The 26,490-nt window shown below is 38.6% G+C and overlaps 1 protein-coding gene across 3 annotated transcripts in view; it reads left to right on the top strand.

Annotated features, from left to right (window-relative positions):
- Nucleotides 1–26,490, top strand: part of lin7b (lin-7 homolog B (C. elegans)) — a 43,104-nt gene that overhangs the window by 8,104 nt on the left and 8,510 nt on the right. For all 3 annotated transcript variants that reach the window (XM_033645094.2, XM_033645095.2, XM_033645096.2), the window contains exons 2-3: nucleotides 2,337–2,455; nucleotides 19,769–19,840. In XM_033645094.2, coding sequence (XP_033500985.1) covers nucleotides 2,337–2,455; nucleotides 19,769–19,840 — 191 coding nt within the window. The remainder of the gene's footprint in view (nucleotides 1–2,336; nucleotides 2,456–19,768; nucleotides 19,841–26,490) is intronic.

Genomic DNA, 26,490 nt, shown 5'->3' with positions numbered 1-26,490 from the left:
CATATTTTGATTTCCAAAAAGAGGACACTCGGCCGGCCACGACATAGCCTACTTAAATGATACTCGCAGTTTACTCAAAGATGCCTTATAATTTTAATATATTTAAAATTTATATGTATGGATAGAAAATTCAGTTATATTACAAAATAATATCTCTCAAAGACAGAAATTCAGATAGGCCCCAATAGGGGACACACACACTAGAGTGTGGCGATCCGAGCCCGACGGTACCCGACGGGTCGGGCCGGGTTTGGTCAGAAATGTAGCTATAAATTGTATTCGGGCTCGGGTCGGATTCGGTCAGCTTTCAGTGAAAATGTAGTGTAAAAATAAATAAAATCCTATTGTCTGTCCTGTTTATTGCTTGGGCACTGTTATTTACGTGACAACACCTGAACATAACACACACAGACACACATTGGCTGTTTGTTTCTACCTCTCCCCTCTCTGGAAGTCTCGGACCTCCAGGCGCCCGCCTCCGCCTTGATTAAACGCTGAAAATAAAATAAAAGAGGGAGACAGGTTTTTTCTATATTATCTTATTTTGTTTTATTTCTCCATCTCCTCCTGCTAGAAGCGTCGGACCTCCCGCCTCCCGCTCCCGTCTCAAACACGGAGGTCTCCCTCTCCGCAGCTGAGCACCCACGGCGCACGCCCGGCCTGTTAAATAGCCTGTAACCACTGTGTGACACAAACTCAGTGCTTTGGTCATTAAATAATGTCGGGCTCGGTTCAGGTTCGGACAGAAATATGCTGCCCGTGCCGCACTCTAACACACACACACAAACACACGGAAAACCGGACATTATCATCAGTTTATAAAAAACCCCCGGACGCCCCGGACGGGATGTGAAAAGTGGACATGTCCGGGCAAAAGAGGACGTTTGGTCAGCCTAAAATATTATGATGTAAAGTTAGAGTGAGCTTCCCCTGTTTGAAAGACCAGCAACCGCCACTATATATATCACGCATCTCTTAAATTGTGTTTTTTTTTTGTTTTGTTTTGTTTGTTCCCTTTGTCATGACCTGGCTCTAAAGCCAAGACAAAAAGGCAAGGGAACGCAGGATAAATGCCAATAATAATTAATTTATTCAAACAAAAGTTAAATCATTTAACATAAGTTGAAGCAATGGAGTGTGGATGTCAGTGAAATCAGTAGTGAAGGTGTGTGTATGCATGGGTGTATAGTGTGTATAATGTATAGTGTGTTGAGAGTGTTGGATGCCTGAAAAGAAAACCAAAGAATCAGCAACAAAGAATGATGGCAAGACAGAGACTGCCAGCCAGGCCAGGCAGCAATAGCCTATAGAATCTGGAAGTACCGGGCCCATGATGACCCCGCCCACGTACCTGCAACTGACAGAGAGGGAAAAAGATAAACAGAAGCAAAACAATATAAGACAGGCCAGGGGCCCTCACACCTTTTTAATTTTTTTTTAATTTTACAAAGTCAGTTTTCAATTTCCCTTTCTTGGGGTGCAGTGTACATTGGTGATCCAATACTATATGTAGTGACTCATTCAGCTCTAACTGCGTTTCAAGACAAATAACAGTCCAGCAGCAGACTAAATCATTTTGCACCTTCAAGGGGTGAGAGGAGCCTCAGAGAGCTTCCACAATGTTTTTTTTTTTTTTAACAAAGTTCAGTTATTCAACCGACTTATTAAGCCAATTTTAACTTAATTATGGCACTAGTTTCTCAGAAATAAAAAAAATACTATACATACACATATTCATACTATTTAAAGACGGCAACATCTAGTGGATTTTTTTTTTTTTTTTTTAATTTTGCTTAACATGTCTTAACTGAATGGTAGAGATAGCTCAGTCAGGTTGGGTTAAGTTCAACACATTTTTTCATTAAGCTAAGGTGACTCAAACTGTGCTCTACCAAACAGTTGAGCAGAATGTTAAAGGACTCTTGCATCGCCTACAGCTGCCAGGAGTTGATTCAATGTGTGGCCAAGTTACAACTTCACACTGAATGAACACCTGAGGGGTGTTTCATGTAGGTGGCCCAAAAAAACATGGCTTACTGTGAAAAGCTGTTCATGAATGAGCATAACAAACTTCTTCTACAGTTACAGGCTCTCATGATTAGGTAGGAGCCACCTCAAAAACCTTTTCATTGTAGTTTTTATTGTGCTTTAGTGGTTATCACTAGATCAAGCAATTGATCAAATTACTTTAAAGTAATTGTCTAAAATACTAATAGTAATTGCCATGCAGTGAAACTGGGGCCTGTGGAGCCCCTAAGGATCTGGGGCATTCAGGGACAGTTGTGTGCTTTTCCCTGTTGGTAATCCAGCCTTCGTGTGTGTTTTGTGTGTGTTAGATGTGTGTAGGGTGATCGAGCTGCTGGACCGGCTGCAGCGGAGCGGGGAGCTGCCTCCTCCCAAACTGCAGGCCCTGCAGAGAGTCCTACAGAGCAAATTCTGTGCTGCCATCAGAGAGGTACACATGTACAGCAGAGTGTGAGGGGAAGGCTGGGGCCAAAATTATTGGTAGTGCTCAAGCCGGTAACACTTTACAATAAGGTACACAAAATTAGAGTAGTTACTGAGGAACTAATGAGTAGTTACTGAGGAACTAAGGTACACAAAATTAGTAGTTACGGAGGAACTAATGAGGAACAAATGAGTAGTTACTGAGGAACTAAGGTACACAAAATCAGAGTAGATACTGAGGAACTAATGAGGAACGAATGAGTAGTTACTGAGGAACTAATGAGGAACTAATGAGTAGTTACTGAGGAACTAAGGTACACAAAATTAGTAGTTACTGAGGAACTAATGAGGAACTAATGAGCAACGAATGAGGAACTAATGAGGAACTAATGAGTAGTTACTGAGGAACTAAGGTACACAAAATCAGAGTAGTTACTGAGGAACTAATGAGGAACGAATGAGGAACTAATGAGTAGTTACTGAGGAACTAATGAAGAACTAATGAGGAACTAATGAGTAGTTACTGAGGAACTAAGGTACACAAAATTAGTGTAGTTACTGAGGAACTGAGGTACACAAAAATAGAGTAGTTACTGAGGAACTAATGATGAGCTAATGAGGAACGAATGAGTTGTTACTGAGGAACTAATGAATAACTAATGAGGAACTAATGAGTAGTTACTGAGGAACTAAGGTACACAAAATTAGTGTAGTTACTGAGGAACTAATGAGGAACTAATGATGAACTAACTATTAGTTTATGGTCAGTTCTTCAGTAACCCCTGATCAAATTTCAGAATTGGTCATCACTGCAAGTGGTCATATATGGGAAAAGATGGTAACCTCTGTCTCTGAATGATCTCTGTGAATCCTGGTCGATGACCTTTGACCTCTTACCAGTGGATGCTGTGAAGTGTCTCTGTTTTTTTTTTTTTTTTGTTAACTTTTTTATTGAGTTTTCAAACATAACACAATACAAAAACAAGGCTTATGGTACACTGCATCAACCAACCCCCTCACCCCTTCAGGGTTCTGGCATAGACATTACAATCCATGATATCAAAGAAAAGACATGTCAGACATAAAGTAAAATAAAAGTGAAGATGGTTTATAAGCATGGAAGTAAGAAGTTCAGTTTACAATGAGAAGGAAAGGAGTCTTCTGCCTCCACAGAAGGTTCTTGGTCACTCCTGAGATCTAAACAGAGACTTTATCAGTCATTATGTGAGTCCAAAAAAGATCCCAAGAGGTAGTCCCATCCTCCATGTTGCCTTTTATCCTGTTAAGCATAGACTCATAGGACGCAGTTTCAACCATTGTGTTAACCCAGTCTTTCAAGTCCGGACATTTAGCTGTTTTCCAGTGTCTCAGAATAATTCTGGAAGCTGTGATCAATCCGACCATAATAACAGAAAAAGTACCTTTTGTTGTGTTTGGGATTTGAGCTCTGTCCCCTAACAGACATAGAGCAGGAGTCAGGGGTTGTTGATCCAAACCAGCTGCTCAGGACCTCCACAACTTTAACCCAAAATGGTGTCACTAACGTACAGTCCCGTAGGAAAGTTCCTACTTCTGTTTTACACTTCCAACATAAATTGCCTTTCATCAGCTTCATTCTATGAAGTCTTATTGGAGTGTGGTAATATCTATGTATTATCTTGTACTGTGTGAACTTCCCCCTTGCTTCTTTTACATATTTTCCACAATCTGGCAGAATATCCAGCCATTTACCTTGTTCAAAATCTGTTCTCAAATCTCTCTGCCAAAACAGTTTCACATTGGTTAGTTCACCACTTATAAAACAGTCTGTTAACCTATAGAATTGTTAAGCAGTGTGGCATTCACATGACATGCTCATATAGTTCAAGATGTGATTTTCTGAAGTCCCATAAAATCTAGCTTACACAATTTCTCATTTGTAAATATTTCCAAAAATTTTGTTTGCCCTTAAGATTGAATTGACATACTAATTCCCCATAAGACATAAATTTATCATCTTTATACAATCTCCTATAGTATGTATGCCACTTAAATGCCATTGCTTCCAATATACAGGTGCTTTTCCAATACAGATAACAGGATTGTGCCATAGTGAAGAATATTTCTGTACATAGTGTGATAACTTATACATTTGGTGTATCTTGGTCCAAACTTCTTTATTTATTTTTTATTTATTTATTTTATTTTATTTTTTTTATTAGTGAAATTACAAGACAACAAACAAGGTGATACAGGACGAATAATAATGCAAAACAATGCAAGCAGACAAGAAAATAACAAAGACAAAACAAACGAAAACAGAAATAAAAACCAACAGAACAAAACAGATAGCAGCTGACATCAGTTTTTGAGTTTGGGGAGGGAGTATATAGGTAGGTGTGTGTGTGTGTGTGTGTGTGTGTGTGTGTACAACAAAACAAACTTAATAGGAGTGTGCTATAACATTGAATAAGATAATATGACAATATGATGATATGATATATAAATATAATATAGTATAATAACATAATAACAAAACACAATCTGATATAGTAAAGCATGAAATAGAACTATAATAATAATAATAATAATAATGATAATAATAATACTGAAGTAGGATAGAGTATAATAATAAAATAATAGATAATAATAGTCATCTTCATAATCATAATAATAATAATAAGAGGAAGAAGAAACAAACAAAATAAATAAATAAATTATTAATAATAATAATAATAATAATAATAATAATAATAATATGGCAAAGAGAGGAGGCAAGGCCAGACCGAGGTAACAGAGAGGCGAGCGAGGGGTCCTCCACCAGGCTCCCAGTGGGACAGCCAGAAGCCCAAGCAGGAGACAGGCGAAGCGGGAGCGAAGGCACCTCTGACCTCCCAACCTCCCTGCCCCCCTCTCCCTTTCTTTTTTTTTTCCTATTTTTTCTTTACCAATGATCCTTTTTTATTTCTTTTTCTCTTCGTTTAGTTTGAATTACTTTTCATTTTAGGGGCGATCCTGCCTTGAGCCGCATCCAGACCTTTAGGTGGATGCCAGCAGTTTGTGTTCCTGGCCACCGCCCTCAACTCCCTTGATATCATCATTTGCCCTGATATTAATAGCCAGTGTTTCTAAAAAAAATTATAAACAACAAGGGGCTAAGAGAACAACCTTGACGGGTCCCACTAGACAGGCTAAAAAATTGTGATATAACCCCATTCGTTATCACTGCAGTCTTTGGCTCCTTCTATAATATCTTAACCCAGTGGGAAAAGTGAGGACCAAACCCAAAATGTGATAAAGCGGTAAAAAGAAAGCTCCATTCCACCTTATCAAAGGCCTTTTCGGCATCTAAAGAAACAGCAGCTATTGTTACATTTTCAGATTGACTCGGCCGCATTAAGTGTAATAATTTTCTTATATTATCAGAGGAGGATCTGTTCTTCATGAAACCCACTTGGTTGGGATTTATAATGTTGGGTAAAACTTGTTTTAGATGTAAAACCAGCACTTTTGTTAAAATTTTACAGTCTAGATTGAGTAAACTAATAGGTCTAAAGTTAGATGGGTCAGTTAAATCTCTGTCCTTCTTAGGGATTAGAGATATCAAGGCTTCATTAAATGTCGGTGGAGCATGACACTTTTCAAAAACCTCTTGATAAACCTTCCGCAAAACTGGAGCAAGAATGTCAACATATACTTTATAATATTCTGCAGGAAACCCCTTTGTAACCTGGTGATTTCCCAGTTTTCATTAGTGAGACAGCTCTCTTTATTTCTTCCTCAGTTATAGGTGACTCCAACTTCTTATCAATGTTAGAGAAAAACAGTTGTTGTTCCTCTTGGATGCTGCTGCAGGGTACTGTTGATGTATATAGCCTCTTGTAATATTGTTGGAATACCCCATTAATATCTTTAGCTGAGGTTACTAGTTTATCACCCTGTTTAATGGCTGATATTACATTTGAGACATTCTTTTCTTTCACTTGTCTAGCTAATATTTTCCCAGTTTTTTCCCCACCCTCGTAAAAGTCTGTTTTTAATCTATATAACGCATATTCTACTTTTTTATTATAAATTTCGTGCAACTTAAATTTGAGCCTACAAAGTTCTTGGTATTGTGAGTCAGAAAAATGTTCAGATAATTGATTTTCCTTTAATTTGATTTCATTCTCTAATTCTTTTATCTTGTTTAGGCTGTCTCTTTTCTTTTGAACTGCATGTGCTATCAGTTTCCCCCTTATGTATGCTTTAGATGCCTCCCAGACTGTTGTAATTTCTTCGGTGCTGCCAATGTTCAGTTCAAAAAATGATTTCAAGTCTTCACCTAATGATGTTCTGAAGGATTTATCCTGCAATAATGAAGTATTCATTCTCCATCTCGTCCTCCTGCCTATGTCCAATTCTGCAGTCACACATAGTTCCACTGCTGCATGATCTGTAATAGCAATAGTTCTTATGTCACAACTGATTACACTATTTATTAAAGGGCTTGCAATTAAAAAGAAATCAATTCTGGAATGGGATTTATGACAGTGAGAGAAAAATGTATATTCCCTCTTGTGAGGGTTAGTAAGTCTCCATATGTTGATAAGACCCATACAGTATCCTCTTTTAGCATATGAATTGCTTCCCTGTCTTCGGTCATCAATATATCCTTAGGCCTGCTTTTGTCTGGAACGGGATCCATCACTTGGTTAAAATCACCTGCCAGTATTATTTGCCTGTCCATGTCTCCCAGGACCTTATTTATCTCATGGAAAAAATCTGGGTCCCCTTTGTTAGTTGCATAGATGTTACATAGTATCACCTGTAATCCTTCTATTAGTGCTTGCACACATATCATCCGCCCTTCTGCATCTTTAACCTCTTTCTGCAACACAAATTGTATATTCCTATTAACCAAAATCATTACACCATTACGTGAGCTCAAAAATGAGCTGTGGAAAATATGTCCTACCCAGCCTGTTTTAAATTTCACCGCCTCATCCCCATTTATGTGAGTTTCCTGTATAAAAATTACATCTGCCTGATTTGTTTTCAAATATGTCATTATCATCCGTCATTTAACCGGATGTCTACTTCTATTAACATTCTAGGACATATATTCAATACATTTCTTAACCATACTTATCCCAGTAGCTCTCCTTACCCATGTCTATTACACTAGTATAGTGTAGTATTTGAATATATCTGGTTGTGACGTCTACACCTCTCCAAGTCATTGATCGTCAATAGGCCTACTGTGTACCCCGCCAAAACATGAACATGTAGTTTGAAAAATGAGCATTTCCAACACAAAAAACACATGAAAAACAAACATCTAACTAAACCAGAGTCCTAACCAGACGATGTCTGGCAGTCCTGCTAAGCTGTCTCACCCCGCAACTTCTCATGTTCCAACTGAAACTGCAACCTTTCCCTTTCCAGTGTGAGCTTCTCCCTCTCAAGCTGCATATACTGCTCCACAGACAGCTTCACACGTGTCCCTGAAAGCTCTACATCAAAATCTTTACCCTGCCCAGGTCCCAAAATACCCTTTGACTCTGCCAAGTCCTCAACAATGACCCTTAACTCAACCTTTTTAGGTACCTGCTCAGGTTTTTCCCAGCCTAAGTACAAAGCTAAGTCAACAAAATTGGCCTTTTAAATTGAGATAGTGTATTACGCACAGGACGCTGCAAAAACTCAGCAACCAACGGATTACTATGTTCACATGACATCCTGTTGACAGAAAAAGGAAAAAAAATTACAACCAAAATTCTGTTTACAACACCAGCTGAAGCAAAACCATACTACAACTCAAACAGTACACAACCATAGAGAGGATTTATCAAGAAAGGAGCCTCCCCCCTGAACTGCCTAGCCCAAATCTAACTAACTCAACCCTAGTCTTCGTATGCGTACTGGTGGTGGGTACTTACGCACCTAAAAACTGCTTGCATTGGGGAAGGCTAACTGTCCCAGCCAATGCTACAGATGGTGCCCCCGAGACAACTGCTGCTAACCACATGGACAACATACAAAAATAACAAACAGCCCTGAAAAACAAACTCAACAATCCCTCCTTATGAGGAGCTGCTGCTACAGCCTATCTGGGGGAACAAACAAATGCTCCAGCCAGAATGACAGGACTATCTGACCAAAACCCTCCTACAGCCAAACACTGTCTGAGCACATGCACCGTTCTGCAACTACAAAAAAAAAAAAAAATTACCCTAAAACACCAAACTACTGCTCACTGAAAACTAGGGTCTACATTTTCCTACCCTCCAGACCTCATTACACAAAGCAAACCATTATCAAACAAAAGCAAAACTACAAGCTACTATGGCACCCCCCCCAAGCATTATTTTTAAACAATTACTCAACCTTGCAAAAATCTAGGGTCCCACACACATACACACAATTATATCTTTAACAAAATACCCCGGCTGTTAAACTGGACGAGCCCCCATTTGTTATGACCTGCTCGTTTAGGCCACAACAAAGAAGGGAGGGCCACACAGAAAGCTTAAGTTTTAAACAATGATTTTACTTGAAATTATAACAAATAATTACAACTACAATAAAAAGGTATGAAATGTTAAGTCAATAATCAGTATGAGATGGAAATGTTGGATGCAATGAAAGCCGTGTGTGTGTGTGTGTGTGTGTGTGTGTGTGTGTGTGTTACAAAACAAAATAACCAAACCTAACAGAAACTGGCAGGATCTTGGCTGTCCAGGTAAGAGAGGGAATGAATTGAGGAAGCCTGCTCTTATAGACTTCCTCACAGGTGTAGCCAGCCAGCAATCTCAGATAGAGGTGGAGCCTCCCAACAAGCAGAGGTAGAGCTTCCCAGCAACCAGGAAGGCAAATGAACAGGAGATCAGCACAGCAGACAGCAGAAGGCCCTGCAAAGCAGCAGTGAAACCAGCCCAAGCCCAGCACCTGTAAAAGACAGCAAACAGCCAGCCAGACAGGAAAACAAAACACGGCCATGGCGTCACAGCAGCTATAAAATTAAAACAAAACAAAAAACCTTGTCTGGTCCGTGGGTTACTGCTCTACCTCCTTTCTGGATGGCAACTCCCTGAGGTTCATCTCCACTCCGACAAAGTCTAACGTTATACTGTATGTCTATGACTCTCCAATGCAGTTACAAATATCCGCTCCCCTCCCTCGTTGTATATTCAGTCTGCACTTTCACCGTTGTCACTGAGAAATTTATCCGCCACTGTTGCTGTGGTAAAACTCAGGTTCTTCTCTTTCCATTTGAACCGCAGTGTCGCTGGATAAGCCAGGGTGTATTTCACGTTGAATTCCTGTAATTTGCGCTTCACCAGGGTGAAAGCCTTCCTCATTTCCACTAGTTCCCTGGTCATATCTGGAAACACAGAAAGTCGGCATCCTTCCCACTCGAATCCCCGCTTTTCTTTTGCTGCAGAAACCACCTTGTCCCTCGCAGACTGTCTCAGGAACCATATAATCACTGGCCTTGGAGGTCAGCCTGGATCCGGCACCCGCATGAGCATTCGGTGTCCCATTAGTGCCAAAAGTCTCCTTCAAACCTATCAGTCGCACGTTGTTCCTTTTGCTTTGATTTTCGAGGGCTTGGATGCAGTCCCACATCACTTCTATTTGTTTGCCTCTTTTGCCTTCATCAGCGTGTAGCCGCTCTGAGGTTTCCTCTAGGCGGACAATGCATGTTTCGGCTTCCGCTAATCTCTCCTGCATGGCCACCACCAATGTTTTCAACTCGGTTGTCGTCTCCTTGATAGTAGAGACATCAGTCGCGACGCTCTTTAATGTGGTGTTCATTTTAAGAATTTCTGAAAATAAACTTTTGAGACAAAGATGCGTATTGTCTGTAGCGTCTTCTCCGGGTGGTCATACAGCCTGTGCTCTTAAAATACTTGAAAGACGCTGACATCTGAATTTAATTTTCTTTCTTTGCTTTCCAAAACGGTGTCAACTTTTGTCTCAGCGAAACGGGGAAAAAGCGTAGTAAAATATGAGCCACTTCCATCAATTTTCTTGAACTTCACATGTCAAAGAGCGGAGAGTCCTTAGCCAGCAGCCATCGTGTTCGCCGTACCCATGTGACTCCCCAGGTGTCTCTGTTTTTGATTTTCATTTGTCTCCCGCCAAGGGTGGAAAACTACTAAAGTGGGTCAAGTACTGAAATCACAACAAATTTATGTAGTCAGCCCAGTAGTTGTGAATCTTTAAGGTCATTAACTAAAACCAAATACTTAGCTATACAAGCTCCCAACCACCATGCAAAGACACAATACCTTTTTCAAGTGAACTGCAGAAAAGATTATGGCAACATGAGAAGGAGACATTATGATTTGGACTTAAAGAGAGGATTTCACAATAATTTCAGAATTGAATTCAATTTATTTTTGTTTTATAAAGCCCAATATCACAAATCACATTGTGCCTCAGAGGGCTTTACAGTATATGACACCCTCTGTCCTTGGACCCTCACTGCTGATAAGTAAAAACTCCCCAAGAAACCCTTTTAATGGGAAAAATGATGGAAGAAACCTCAGAAAGATCAGCTGGGAGGGATCCCATGCAATAGATGTCGTTTGTACAAAACGAATCAACAGAATAGATTAAATGTATTCAAGTTAGGGATGTCAATAGATAACCGTTATTTGGTCAACCGCCGAGAATATTTTTGACCAGTTAGGCATGTCAGGCTATAGGTTAATATTACTACTCTTCGGTTTACTGCACTACACACCTCTGGGGTAATGTTATGAGCAGAGCAACTCATTCAGCTATTACAGCTAGTAACGCTGTCCTGACCCAACAGTTTTGCTGTGGAAATATTGTGCCCACCCTCCAGTAGGGTTGCAACAGTATACTGGTTTCAAGGTATACGGTGATATGAAAATTGACGGTGATCATACTGTGTAAACGGGCTTTTCTACGATATTGGAAAAAAAATGTAACTGGATGGAGAATCTCCCTTTGATTTACTTATTTTTAAAATTAAATCAAATCAAGTTTATTTATATAACACATTTAAAAACAACCGCAGTTGGCCAAAGTGCCGAACAAAATAAAAGAATGACACACACAAATATATAGCAATATAAAATGTACACAAATATAAAACAGAATAAAACCGGTAAGAACAATTACAAACGTGAAAAGATGATAAAATACTAAAATATTAAAGCCACTACGGACAACCAAAGGCCATTGAAAACAAGTTTTAAGATTTGTCTTAAAATTGTCAATGGAGGGGGAGCATTCGATTGAGAGCAGAAGGCTATTCTAAAGCTCTGGAGCAGCGACTGCAAAGGCACGATCTCCCTTACCCACCAGCCTCAATCGCAGGCAGTTAAAAGACATTTTTCGGAGAATCTGAGGGTTCGGGAGTTGGAGTAGGGGCAGTGAAGTTCAGCAATATATTTGGAAATCAGCCCATGTATGGCTTTAAAAACAAATAAAAGAACCTTAAAATCAATCCTGTATTTGATGGGCGTTTAGACGTCTAAATGATTAAACATCTGCCACCTTGCTAGTCGGCACCAGAAATATTAGTTGGTTAAACCCATTAGTGTTTTTTTCATGTACAAGGTTGCATAACTGTCATGCAGCCATCCGCCACTAGTGGGGGCTACAGAGCCGTCAGACAGCAGTCCCCCTCCCCGCAGTAATGCTCGAGTAGACAGGAGTTTTAAAACAGAACAGTGGGAAATTGGAGAGAAAACCAGCGCGGTTTGGCAGTACTTTGATCTAGAAAATGAATTCAGCAGCAATGAATCTTTTTGAGACGTTATATTATTTGTTAACTTTAAGTGAGTTGTTGTCAGATAATGTGCAGGGTTTACATTCATACTGCACGGCGCAAAATGCCTCTCATTTCAGTTGAAATTTAATTATAAAGTAGATGTTGTTTTATTGAATTTTAAGTGAATTGCTATACTTTATGTCTGATTATCTGCAAGGTTCATTGTGCCCCACATTTCAGAGGCAGTTTATTTATTAGGGCCTGAGCAGGTCACAGACCTGCGAGGTCCCTATTGTTTTTCGAATGATTATTAAGGCCCGAGCAGGAGACCTGCGAGGTCCCTATTGTTTTTCTCCCGATTATTTATATATATATTTTTTTTTTTTTTCCACCCATATGATCGCATTTTTCACTGCCTGAACATACACCAAAACTCACCAAACTTGGAATATAAGTCACACCTGGCGAAAAATTTTATAATCTATTGTCGTCCTGAATTTCCACCACTAGGTGGCGCTATTATTAAGGAAAGTTTGTTTTGGCTCATAACTCCCATATACTTTGTCGCACATTCAAAAACCTTATATCCACGCGCATAGGCGGCCTTACCCATGTTTCAACCGTTTCAGTTGAAACGGGCCCCGGCCACCAGGGGGCCCCCAACTGACTGACAAAAAAAATAAATGCCGCAAGGAAGACACAATAATAAATCACTGCCCGCCATCACCTAACTAGCTAGCTAACATGAAGGTGAAAATAAAGACCTTTCTACTGAAACAGCTGGTGATAATGATGACCAAACATTATCGTTTGAAGCACCACATGATGATAGTCCCACAACTGAGACAGGTGAGGGAGATGCCACCACCAGCACTGCAGCCAGGGAGAAAGTCCCACTGCCATTCACAGAGACAGACCCGGCATGTTGGCCAGAGCATATTACCAGTGATCAACGGATCGATATTGTTCGGAGAGGTCCCGTTCAGATAGAGGACTTTAACTTCCCACAGAGCCAAACACGCCGCCGTTTTACTAATGTTTTACTAAAGGATGAAAAATGGAGAAAAAAATATGCAGGTCATGGTTAGTGTATTCAAAATCATCAGATTCAGTTTTCTGTTTCTGCTGTACTCTATTTGGCAAGCGAAATCACAGTCTCACTGACGGGGGTTTCAGAATGTGGGAATGACTCACTCTCACACTCCAGGATCATGAGAAATCAAATGCACACCGTTCCAACATGGACAGCTGGTGCGAGCTGGAGACGCGCGTAAGAACGCACAGTGCCATTGACAAAACATACCAAGAAATACAAATGCTGGAGAAAAAAACACTGGAACGACGTCATGAAAAGGAAAATTGCAATAGTCTGTCACCTTGCAGAACGAAACCTTTCTTTTTTCCTCCGTCTGTCTCTGTCTTTTCATGCAGGTAATGAGCTGTCCATGGTGCTGAAATGATGCGGAGCACTCATTATTTTTGTTGTTAATTTAAGTTGAGAATTTTGAATTTTTGATTTTTTGGCTGAATTTTGAAAACAAATCTGTAGAAAGTTGTTTCTCTTTTATTTCCGTTTCTCTGACCGAGAGAGTGCTCTGACCACAACTGGACAAAAATAATGCGGAGCACTCATTATTTTTGATGTTAATTTAATTTGAGGGGATTGTAAGGGACAATAAAGTATCCATATCCTTATTTGTTGCAAACCAACCTGAATCCTCGCCTTTTCTGCTGAGTCCCGGTTTCTTGCCCTGGTTATGATTTTAACACTTGGTCACAATGTATCATTTTACATGGGAAAATATGTGCGTCCTTGGGACACATGGATGACTTTACTGCGTTCTTTCAGCTTATAATGCGTCACGGACACAGGATGTGTAGCTGGCAAACATAATTATGTTTATGTTTTATGTGGTAGGGCCCCATATTAAGTATTGAAACGGGCCCCCTGATGCCAAAGGCCGCCTCTGTCCACGCGTTCAGTGAATTGTGCTGAATCTTGTGGTATAGGCCACGGCCATTTCCGCCTACCGTTTTTTTCCGCAAATTCGCAAAATGTCACAAACCTACTTTTTCGAACTCCTCCCAGGCAATTTCACCGATTGGCATGAAACTTTGCACACAGCATCTGTGGACCCTCTCGACAAAAAGTTATTAAAAGAATTTCGATATTCCAAACAATACTTATTAAACAATAAGTTATTAAATAGCAAATTCCTGCAGATTTCGATCTAAACAGGAAGTGCTGCATATCTCCACATTGGTGTATCCGAATGACATGAAACTCAGGTTATCACTTCCCCATGAGCCCCTGAGGCTCTGTGCAAAATGTCAGGCGATGACCACCAGGTGGCACTCTTTAAATTGAAGTATTTTATATCTCAACATTGGTTGGGCGGATTAACACGAAACTTGGTATAATTATTGTCAATGCCCTCCTGAGGATATCTGACAAAGGACTTAACGATCCACCACTAGGTGGCGCTCTGGTGGCCGTCTAATTTAATATTTGGCACTGTGCCAACACCATAACACTCATGGAAATAAAATTGATAGGGGTGGTATACACTGGCCCCTGTAACTCACACACCAAAAATGACCAGCAGGTGGCGCTATTTTCAATGCAAAAGCGTTTTTGGCTAATAACTCCCACATAATATGTCGCACATTGTTAAACCTTCTATTTACGTGTTCTCTGAATTCAGCTGAATTGTGTGGTGTAAGCCACGCCCACTTTTGCAGTAACTCTCCATTTGCTAAATCGCGACAAATGAAAAACCTACTTTTTCGAACTCCTCCTAGGCAATATGACTGATTTGCACCAAACTTTGCATGAAGCATCTGTGGACCCTTCTGACAAAAAGTTATTAAAAGAATTTTGATAGTCCAAAAAACGCCCAAAATATAAAACAACAAATTCCTGCACATTGTTTTCAAAACAGAAAGTCTTTCATATCTTGACCAAATACAGTCTGATTACCACAATACTTTTGTTGATTTTATTCCACGGCCCGGTGCAAATCGGCCAATAGGTGGCCTTCTGGTGGCAGTCTAATTAGTGTGAATGGAAGTAAATTGGAAAATCTTCAAATCCTCTTCAAAACTCATTGACTTTCAACCTCTTCTTGTCCCTCATACTTTGAGCTAGAGACACCATGTCAACTTTTAAAGAGTCAGAAGACCTTGAACTATTGGGCATGTATTCAGCTTCTACTTTTTGGAAAAATACATGCGTGGGTTGGGTGCCTACCTGTATACTGGAAATGTAAGTAAGAGATAACGTTTATTTTTTTATTTATTACAGCTGACAAGACTTCTAGGTGCATGCCCCCCCGACGACAGCATGCCCCGACGCACGTGGACTGCAACGGCCCGTTCATCGCTGCTTGCAGCTTTAATTTTAGATGTTATTTTAGTGGTTAACTTTTGACTGAGTTGCCGTTATGTTCACATTAATACCACACGGCGCAAAGTGTCTCGTACTTCAGCGGCATTTAAAATCTGACGTGGTTGTTAAAGATTGTGATTAAAGCCTTCAAAGAGCTCTTAATGTACACACTATTTTTTGGGACAATGTTACAAATACTTAACAATAAATTGTGCTAAATTTGGACTGTTTTCTGAGTGTTTTCCTTTTTTAGACTAGTTGACTAGTCTTAATTAATATTTTCCTTTAGTCGACAGGGAAATTAGTCACTAGGAACATCTCTAGTAGCCAGTGCAGGGACGCTAGCACTGGTGTAATGTTGTCTCTTTTTCTGGCACCAGTAAGGAGTCTCGCTGCAGCGTTCTGCACCAGCTGCAAATGAGACAAAGATGACTGGCCGACACCCAGGTACAGAGAGTTGCAATAGTCCAGCCTTGAGGTGATTAATGCAGTGGTTATAGTTTTCATCTCATTGTGAGAGCTGATGGACTTGAGTTTTGCAAAGTTTCTAAAAGGGAGACTTTTTATTAAAAAATATTTTAAGTTTCAATAATAGTAATAAAACATTCCTTTAAGGGTCATTCTGACTGATAATAATAATTCTGTCATACCATGCTACTGTGATATTTTCTGATGGTTATTGTACCATGAAAATCTCATACCGTTGCAACCCTACTCCCCAGGCTCCCCCCAGCTTGTGCCAGTGAGCAAGAGTTTCAGTATTGAGCTACAAACCCTCTTTAGCATTGTTAACGAAGATATGTTATCACTGATAACTCTGTTAGCACTTTAACCCTCCGGTCCCGCTCGGACGGAAAACGTCCTTTTCAGTCATTTTTCAGTTTTTATTTTTTGATAACTTGGCTGTGTTCATGCATATAGCATGACATTTGGTCAGAAACCTTATTTTTGGTGATATTTTGAAATTTTAAAGCCGCTCCTAAATCAGGCCTAAAATACACAGATGGCAACCTTTTACAACACCTTGCCCTCTCGGACGAAAACCATCCCCATTGAAACCCATTAAAACGACATTTTTTGATTCCCCTTCAATTTACATAAAAAACATGATTTTTTTTTTCTATCTCTGGCAGTCAGGTTGGTTAAAGAGACCCAAGAATGGTAAAAGATAAGATAAGATAAGATAAGATACACCTTTATTGATCACATAATTGAGAAATTCCAGGAAAAAAAGAAAAAAAACCAGATGGGGCCAATTTCCATTTTTTGGGCCCTGCTGTCTTTTCAATACAATTCCTGGTTTGGCACTTGAAGCACTATAGGCCCCTAACAGGGTGGGCAAATGCAGAGTAGGTCAAAAAATGGTCTTGCTGTGCTCATAAGGATGTGATAGTGTGGTCTGTATAAAAATATTGCAATATTAGTTTGTGTGCGTGTGTGTACATGGACTCAAAATACGCAGTGTAAAATCCCTATGTGAAAATATAGCTAAATGTAAAACCATAAATTCTGTATTTGTTCATCACATCCTCATGGCAACTTAGAAACATGAATTTGATGATATTAGTCATGCATTCCAGAGTTAGGGGATCAAAATGGAAGTTTTTACTAAAATCCAGCTGAATCATACATTTTCTCCTGCTTCCCCAGCAGAGCAAACACACACTAAATAATAAGCAGTAAAATTGCCTGTATTTTTCTTCTGTGTTTTCATTATTGTGGTTTGGGAGCCATTGTTGCAAAAAAAAATTAAAATAAATGCTAGGTTAGTGTTGATATGGATGTCTGGGGGCTGTGGCTGTATGGATACTAAAGAAATATTGTGTGTGTGTGTGTGTGTGTGTGTGTGCATGTACATGTGTGTAATTGTGTAGCTAAAAATTGCAAATTATGAGCTGCAGGTTGCTGCAAGTTTACATTACTGTTTTCTCCATCTCTCTCTCTCTCTCTCTCTCTCTCCCTCTCCCTCTCTCTCTCTCTCTCTCTTATACACATACATACACACACACACACACACACACACACACAATGAATATTTGGTATGTATAATCTGAATAGGAGTTGGTTAAAAGATTTAAGCAAAAAAAAGTAGAAAAAAAATATTAATATTTAATATTGTTATGTTGTTTTTCAACAAGGACAGTGTCGGTGTTTATTGAAAAATTGAAACTGCACAAAAAATAATAATGCATCAAAATTGGTGTTGTTATTATTAATCATTCACATATCCCAGACTGTGATAATTAGAAAAAAAAAATTCCATCCAACATTTATTATATAGAAAGTAATTCATAATTCATGTTTTTTTCATAAAAGTAACAGTGAATTCATGTAAAGAAAATGGCATATAAAGGGTTAAAAATCCTCAAAATGAATGAATATTTGATATGTATAATCTGAGTATGAGTTGGTTAAAAGATTTAAGCAAAAAAAGTAGAAAAAATATTAATATTTAATATTTTTATGGTTGTTTTTCAACAAGGACGAAAAACATCCCGAAGGGGACAGGTGTGATTTTTTTATAAGGGGGACCGGAGTTAAGCAGTGTCAGCACAGCTCATGGTGCTAACATAGTCAACAATGTTAAAGGGGGTTTGCAGCTCAAAATGAAACAGGGGTGACCTAGGTGGAGACCAGAGGGTGGTTACCATGTTTCCACAGCAACTCCACCCCACATTGGCACTGGCATTTACAGTATTACCTCCTGTAAATGCCAAATGAGCAGTGCCTGCTTACCACTAGACTAGAGTGGTAAGCAGTGCAAAGTGGCCATGGCTACTGTCAGCTAACAAGTGGAGACTGAAGGAGGGGCAGCGACAACTGTGTTTCACATGTTAACACAGCTAGCCAGTGGTCCATCAGCAGAGCCAGCAAAAAAGAAGAGACAAAATATTTACACCACAAAACATTAAAATATTACCACTTTGAAACAGAAGGTGCTTTGTAATGTGGTGCTAAAGCTCTCTTATTCAATGGAGCACCTGACTAAAAGCAAAGGCCTCTCATATTTCATTTCATTTTGCTTTTTTTTTTTTTTCACTTAAAAATGGACCCGATTAGTTACTGGTTGATGGATGTTGGGCTGTTGAAAGCAAAATGAACCGAAACTGACATCCATAATTCAAATAAACAAGTATTTAATCAGTTTAAGTAAAATAATCAACAAATAAGATATAGCATGTTAATTAGTGAGCTTTAGTGCATTACTTTCTCACTGTGGACAGAGCCAGGCTTCATGTTTCCTCCTGCTTCCAGTCTTTATGTGAAGCTGATGCTAACCACACCCTGACCTCAGCTCTGTGCTCAACATACAGACATCAGACTGATATTCATCCTCTCTCCTCACTCTCCGAATAAAAAAAGCAAGTGACTGTGTTTCCAACTGTTTAAACTATTACCTACCTAACTATTAACTACCTCTTTAAACCACTGTTAAATGGATACTTTGCTGATTTTCAGCCAGCTATGTATCATAACAGACTGGGTAGTATGTGGAAATGAGCTGTGGTAAACTTCCCTCCATCTTGCCCAGCTCAAAGTCGGATTTTCCCAGGCTCTAGGAGTGTTGCTCCAAATACAGATTGTACCTCTGCATGAAGAGTATATAAGTAGATCGAGAAAGAGAGATGCCCCTCTCTCTCTGTCTCAAACTCAGATCAAACTGTAAAACTTAAAACATAAACCAAGATTCTGTTACTGCATGGCTTATATCTCACTTCAAACCTTTAGCTTATTGTTTAACCGTAAGATGAGATTGTTTATTACCAGCATCTCACATTACATCCCCCACCAGCAGGTGTTTATTGGTCTAGTGTGGTGCAGTGCATTCTGGTAGTTGTAGGTTTTCTGCCTCTTTGGTATAAGTGAATGTCACAGCTCCATCTCTGTTTTCTGTGGTCATGTTGCACCAATTACAAAAGTATTTGCATCTTTCGACTGCACAGACAACCCAGCCCAGCCCAGTTTTAAGAAAAGAAAACCTTCTCTTCAGCAGTGAAATACTTCTTTAACCTCATATTTATCATGAAAACTCACACATCAAAGTACTAATCATTAAACTTCTTGGGCCAATATACAGCTTTGTTACTCAAAGGTTTAACTCTTTGTCTTGGATGTTGGTGATACTGTGTGATAGATGATGACCTGTTTATCCATTATATCATTTTACTGCACTCATATGTTGGTCTGACTCATCTGTGCTCTGCCCTGTCGTCCCCCAGGTATATGAGCAGCTATATGACACTCTGGACATTGCTGGAGGACCAGAGGTGCGAGCACAGGCTACTGCCAAGGTATTGCACACAAACTGACAACTGAAGAGCACTTCACTATTACACAAGAGGCATTGTTTCAGAGACATCAGATCCTATTTTAGTTGAAAAAGCACAGCAACCAGCACACAGTGGTAGGTCTTTGGTGCACTGGACTATTTGAGCATCTACAAGCTCGCCTACTATTTTGGTTTAGCAGCACAAATGCAAAAGTGCTGGGTGTAGTGGAAAAACTCAATTTTCAACTCAGCTCAGTTTATTTATAAAGCACATTTAAAAACAACTCATGTTGACCAAAGTGCTGTACAAAAGCAATAAGTTGCTAAAAATACATACATGAGAGGCAACATGACTGTCAGGTATACAGCTCATGCATTTAGAGACACTACACACACAGGCACAGGTCAGCTGACCTGAGGGACCTGGGGGGAAAATAAGGGGTTAGGAGCTCTGCGATGTAGGACGGGGCCAGGCCAGTAAGGACTTTGTAAACAGACAGGAGAACCTTAAAATCAAAAGAGATCAGAGGGTGTGGTGATTAATATATGTACTCTCGCAGAGGTGTGTGTGGTTATTGTGTAGCAGCCTGTTGTCATGTGCATGTGATTTAATCAAGGTAAACACAGCAGATGTCACTGTGCTCTGGGGCTACAATTCTTTATTTCTTTAGGAAACCCACTGACAAAAACATTCATTCAGTCATTCATTCATTCATTCATTATTCGAAACCATCCCGGGGGTGACCTTGTCTAAGGCTTATATTGTGCAGGGGGAAGAAAGAAGAGAAGCTAATGCGCTGCAGCTGACAATGAGGGAGGCAGTTAAGAGTTTGCCATTTTGGTTCAGATTACGAGGCCTCCATGACATTTTACCCTCCTAAGTATGGGTGCAATACTCACTTGGAGCAGACTGGCTACAAGTAATAATTTAGTGGATCATCAGGAAGCATTATGTTATCGGTATGTATATTCATTCGTCCTGTTCTCGTGAACGCGATATCTCAAGAATGCCTTGAGGGAATTTCCTCGAATTTGCACAAACGTTGACTTGGACAGGGGACGGACATGGCCGCCATGAGGTATAGTGGCTGAATCAGTTCAATCAGCTCGTCCCAAATTTAACATATATTGGCTGAGAAAATGACGCTCTATTAGCCTATATGTAAGTGGTGTCGTTCAACGTAACAACAACGGCGACTGGTAAATTAAGAAGGAAAGAACAAACTATATTTATGCTCAAAAGAAAAGGTGAGCCTTCAGCCTTTGTCTTGCGAGCCCTCCTTTTACAGACGCCGTAGGATGCCGCATGGTTTAAAGTCTCTGCGTACGCTACACTTCGGCTGTGCCGCTAAAGTTTTGACTTTCATCTGATTTCTTGAGATGGGGAACAATGCCAAGAAGTAAACAACCGGATTCAAAGCGAGGCCGAGATATGTTGACCTCAAGTGACTCAGATGATAACTTTACTTTTACTGCCGAGGACCGAGAGATGTTGCATGGTATCTCTAACCAGCTTCAAAAACTGGATATCTTAAAGGATTTAAAGTCTGATGTCTCGGAGCTAAAACAGTCAGTGGAGTACACCAACGCTCTCATGGAAGAAGTTAAAAAAGAACAGAAAGTACTGAAGGACGGCATTGTGCATTTCAAAAATGTAACAACAACCCTGGCGAATGAAAATGCAAAACTCAAGCTGACGCTGTTGGACCTTCAGTGCCGGAGCATGAGGAACAACCTGCTGATTATGGGAATAGAAGAAACCCAGAAGGAAACTTACAAAACGTCGGAGGTGCTTGCGAGGAATTTCATGCAGGATCGACTCGGTATTCCGGAGGAAGAAGTTAAAAAAATCCAGCTGGAACGAGTACACAAGCTTGGACAACGTAAAGATCAAGGTAAACCGAGACCTCTCGTTAAATTCATCAACTCCAAGTTTAAGGATAAAGTCCTGGGGCTCAGCAGAGAACTAAAAGGTTCCTGTTTCTACTTGAGCAATGAATATCCAGCAGAAGTGGTTAAGAAGTGACGCAAGCTTATTCCAGTCATGAACTCCTTAAAACAGAAGGGACAAAAAGTTTGTCTTGTGGTTGATAAACTCTATGTAAATGGCGAACTTTACAGAGGTGATGGATCGGGGTAAGCACACAGAAAAGGTGCAGGTCTATGATGTCACCGCTGCCTTGTGTTAGGATAGGTTAAAAGTGTTGTTTACACACCATCCCCATAGTAATACAACCACATGATGAAAAATATCTTAAGGATATGTTTAAAACCACGCTAGATGAGAGCTTTATTTTGGATGCTTCATCACTTCTTTTTTTTTTTTCTTTTTCATTGACTCAGTCTTTTCTTAAATGTTGGACTATAATCTATATTGGGACTGAGACAAGAGCTAACCCATGGGAAATGGACTGCATTGTTTTTAGATTAGGTGTTTTGTGTTAATGTTTTTGTCACTATTAATGTTTTATGTTTTTGATTATTCAGGATGGTGCATCAGGCTTAACCAAAAGGGAGAATTTGAAATTTTGTTTTTGTTATTCCTTTATTGTTATTTTTTGTATCTCTTTCCTCCTGGGGAGAGAGGGTAGATTAATAAAGATATACTAGAACATAAGTACTTAATGAGTTAGTATCGTTAATGAAGAAATAGGAATTGCCAGCTATAACTGTAATGGTCTTTCAGATCGTAAAAAAAGGGTGTATTATTTTTTCATGGCTCAAGGAAAAAAAACAAGATATTTTCTGTTTACAGGAACGCATTCTATCGAGTTAGATGAAATTAGTTGGAAGAAGGAGTGGGATGGCCCAATTTACTTTTCACATGGTCAGAGAAATTCAAAAGGTGTTATGATTGTTTTTAAGAAGCAATTTAATTTTCAGTTATGTTCTATATGCTCAGATTCATTTGCTCAGATGTAATTGTTCAAGGAGAGAAGTTGTGTATTTTGAATTTGTATGGACCCAATACAGATGATATATTTATATATATATTTAATAAGTTGCAGGATATAGAGGAGAAAATTATTATGGTGGGAGACTATAATATAGCTTTGAATAGCACGGTAGATCGAAAAGGAAATCCGCCAATTAACTCTCATCCACATGCCCTTAAAAAAATTCATAACCATATGGATGCTTTAGATTTAGTTGATATTTGGAGATTTAAAAATCCAAATTTAATAAGATATACTTGGAGAAGGCAAAATCAGGCGAGTAGAATTGATTTCTTCTTAATATCCTTTCTCTTACATCTAAAGTAACTGACATATCAATAGAGGATAAATTACGGTTTGATCATAATTGTAGATTAAATCTTTTAATGTGTGAAAATGTACGTGGACCAGGGTATTGGAAGTTTAATCAAAGTCTTCTTCAAGATGAAGAATTTGTTAGCAAGACTAGGAGATTTATTAATGATTTTTTTGTATGTAATATCGGTACAGCAAGTCCTTTATTAGTTTGGGAAGCATTCAAATGTTGTTTTAGAGGACATGCAATTGCTTATGCTTCCTGGAAAAAAAACAAAGGAGATTGAAAGAACAAACAATAGCTGCAGAGATTGAAAAGTTGAGTCTTAATATCGATAGTTCAACTGATGAAAAAATGAATTATATGATTTAGTGGGGAAACGTTTGTTAAGAAGTTATGATTACAAAAGGGCAGAGTGGATGGAGAAAGGTGAAAAATGTTCAAAACTTTTCTTGAATCTTCAGAATATCTAAAAAAATATCTCCAAATTAACTTTGAATAATGGAGAAGTACTGTTCACACAGACAGATATTCTAAGTGAGACAGAAAATTATTTTACTAAGATATTTTCATTTCAGTTGCAACCTCTGAGTAGTTTTCAAAAAAATTTTCCCACAAATCTGTGAAAGAAAATTAAGCATTACGCAGAAACAATCATGTGAGGGTTTGATTACAGAAGAACTTTTTTCTGCTGTAATGGCCTTTAAACCAGGGAAAACACCTGGAATAGATGGAATACCCATTGAGGTCTATCAGAAATTTTTTGATTTGGTTAATGAACCATTACTTTCTTGTTTTAATTTTTCTTATAATGCTGGGTATTTGACTGATTCTCAGAAAGACAGGCTTATTTCCTTGTTACTCAAGCAAGAACCCAGTGGTCAATCCAAGGACCCAGTGAATCTTAAGAATTGGAGACCAATAACACTCCAATGCTATGATGCTAAGATACTTGCTAAATGTATAGCTCATAGAATGAAGAATGTGCTGACAAGCATTATTCATCAAGATCAATCAGGATTTTTACAGGGTCGCTATATTGGTAATAATATCAGACAGTTGTTGGAGATTATTGAAAACTATGAGTTAAATAACAAAAATGGGTTAATATTTATTGTTTATTTGGAGAAAGCCTTTGATAGATTACTTTAGATTTTATTTTTGAAAGCTTGGACTTTTTTAATTTTGGAAAATCGTTGATTAATTGGGTTAAAGTATTATATAAGGATACTAGATGTAGGATTATTAATAATGGTTATATTTCTAAGTCAGTGCCTTTATCAAGAGGAGTCAAACAAGGATGCCCTTTGTCACCATTTTTATTTATAATTGCTATGGAAATACTAGCCATTAAAGTAAGGTGTAACGTGGACATAGAGGGGCTTGAAGTTGGAAATATGGAAACAAAAATATCAATGTATGCAGACACTAGCTTCCTGCTAAGTCCAAAACCTTCTTGTTTGCAAACTCTTCTTGAATTTTTGCAACTTTTTTCACAGTATTCTGGTTTGAAACCAAATTATGAAAAATGTAAAATACTTAGGATTGATGGACTTAAAGGTACAAATTATAAAACGGCATGTAAATTGCCAATTGTCTGGACTGATGAGCTAGTTAATGTTTTGGGTGTTGTGATTCCAGAGAAACTAGACGATGTTTGTACAATAAATTACAATAACAAGTTGAGCAAGATAGATAAAATCTTACAGCCATGGAAGGGAAGAACATTAACACTTTATGGGAAAATTTCCCTAGTTAATTTTTTGATTGTGCCACAGTTTATTTATCCATTTATGTCCCTCCCAACTCCATCGCGGTCCTTTTTTAAGTGTTATGAACAGAAGATTTTTGAATTCCTCTGGGGTAATAAACCAGAGAGGATCAAAAGAGGAGTCCTTTATAATAACTATGAACATGGTGGGTTAAAATTATTAAATCTGGAGGCCCTATGCTTCTCTTTGAAGGCCTCCTTTGTTAAAAAATTATATTTGAACGAAGACTGGTTTTCATGTAAATTACTGGAAAGTACCCATCCATTGTTTCAAAAACGATTATATCCTTTTTTACAGATTCAGCAAAATCATATACATTGTGTGAATAATCTAATTGGAAATGTATCTGTGTTTTTAAAGGAAGCTATTCAGTGCTGGTTATGCTTTCAGTTTCATCCTCCAGAAAGTCAAGATGAAATCTTACAGCAAATAATAAGGTTAAACTCAAATATTGTAATTGAAGGGAAACCAATATTTTGAAAGAATGTTTTTGATCATGGTGTTTGGTTTATAAATGATATTGTGTGTGAAGAGGGGAAACTTATGAAGTATAATCAGTTCATTGAAATTTATGTGGGGATGTTGAAAAATATTAGGAAAGGTGGGACAGGTTTATTGAAGTACAAGGCTGGTAATAGTTTGTATTGATTTGAAATATGTTTTATTTTTGTTTTGTTTTTTCTACCTCTACTGTTAATGGTTTTTGTTGCTTATTTAGGTGGTTAGGCCTGCTGATATACATTGTCATGATATATGTTAAGGCGTGTGTTTGTTTTAGTGTGAGTTATGTCTGATTTGTGTTTATTTATTTTTTTTATTTGTATTTGGTGAGTTATGTATTGTTTTGTCTAAATAAATTAAAAACAAAACAAAAAAAAACGTTCACTTGGACTCAGTGATGAACTGATTGGATTTCAGTGGTCAAAGGTCAAGGTGACCTTGAATCTCTCTCATTCTCATGAATGTGATATCTCAAAATCACCTTAAAAAAATCACCTTAAGAGAAATTTCTTTAAATTTGATGCAAACATCCACTTGGACTGAAAAATAAACTGATTTGTATTTTGTGGTCTAGGGTCAAAGGTCAAGGTTAGTGTGACCTCACAAAATATGTTTTTGGCCCTAACTCAAGAATTCATATGCTAATTATGACAAAACGTCACACAGATGTCTAATAGGATTAAACAATGAAGTGATGACATTTTATATCCAAAAGGTCAAAGGTTAACTTTACTGTGTCATCATAATGTTCTGCATAAAACATTTTTCTGCGCATTATTCAGTGTCTCTCAGGAACAGAAGGGAAAATATTTGGTCAGATACTTAATTGGTGACACTAATCTTGGTTGCCCATCTTGAAACTATGCTGATTTATCTTCTGTGTGTGAAGCATCCATGTTTTCACAGCCATGAATGGAAACTATAAGAGAAACTTGACTGGTGGGTGGAGGCATACAACCGTGGGGTGGTAATTCTAGTCTTAAGTCTGTCTTAACTCTCACACAACTCTGTAGATTAAAACCCTTTTTGCTTGCTGTGATCATAAATCTTGTTTGTACCAGTTAACTGTGAACTAAACAGACTATAACTTTGGGAGATCTCCACTTGATTTGTCTAACTTCAGCTTGACTGTGGATTTGACTTCATA

The sequence above is a fragment of the Epinephelus lanceolatus genome, chromosome 18, assembly GCF_041903045.1.
Source record: "Epinephelus lanceolatus isolate andai-2023 chromosome 18, ASM4190304v1, whole genome shotgun sequence".
NCBI lineage: Eukaryota > Metazoa > Chordata > Actinopteri > Perciformes > Serranidae > Epinephelus > Epinephelus lanceolatus.
The sequence above is the reverse complement of the archived record's forward strand: the minus strand, read 5'-3'. Positions and strand labels throughout refer to the sequence as shown.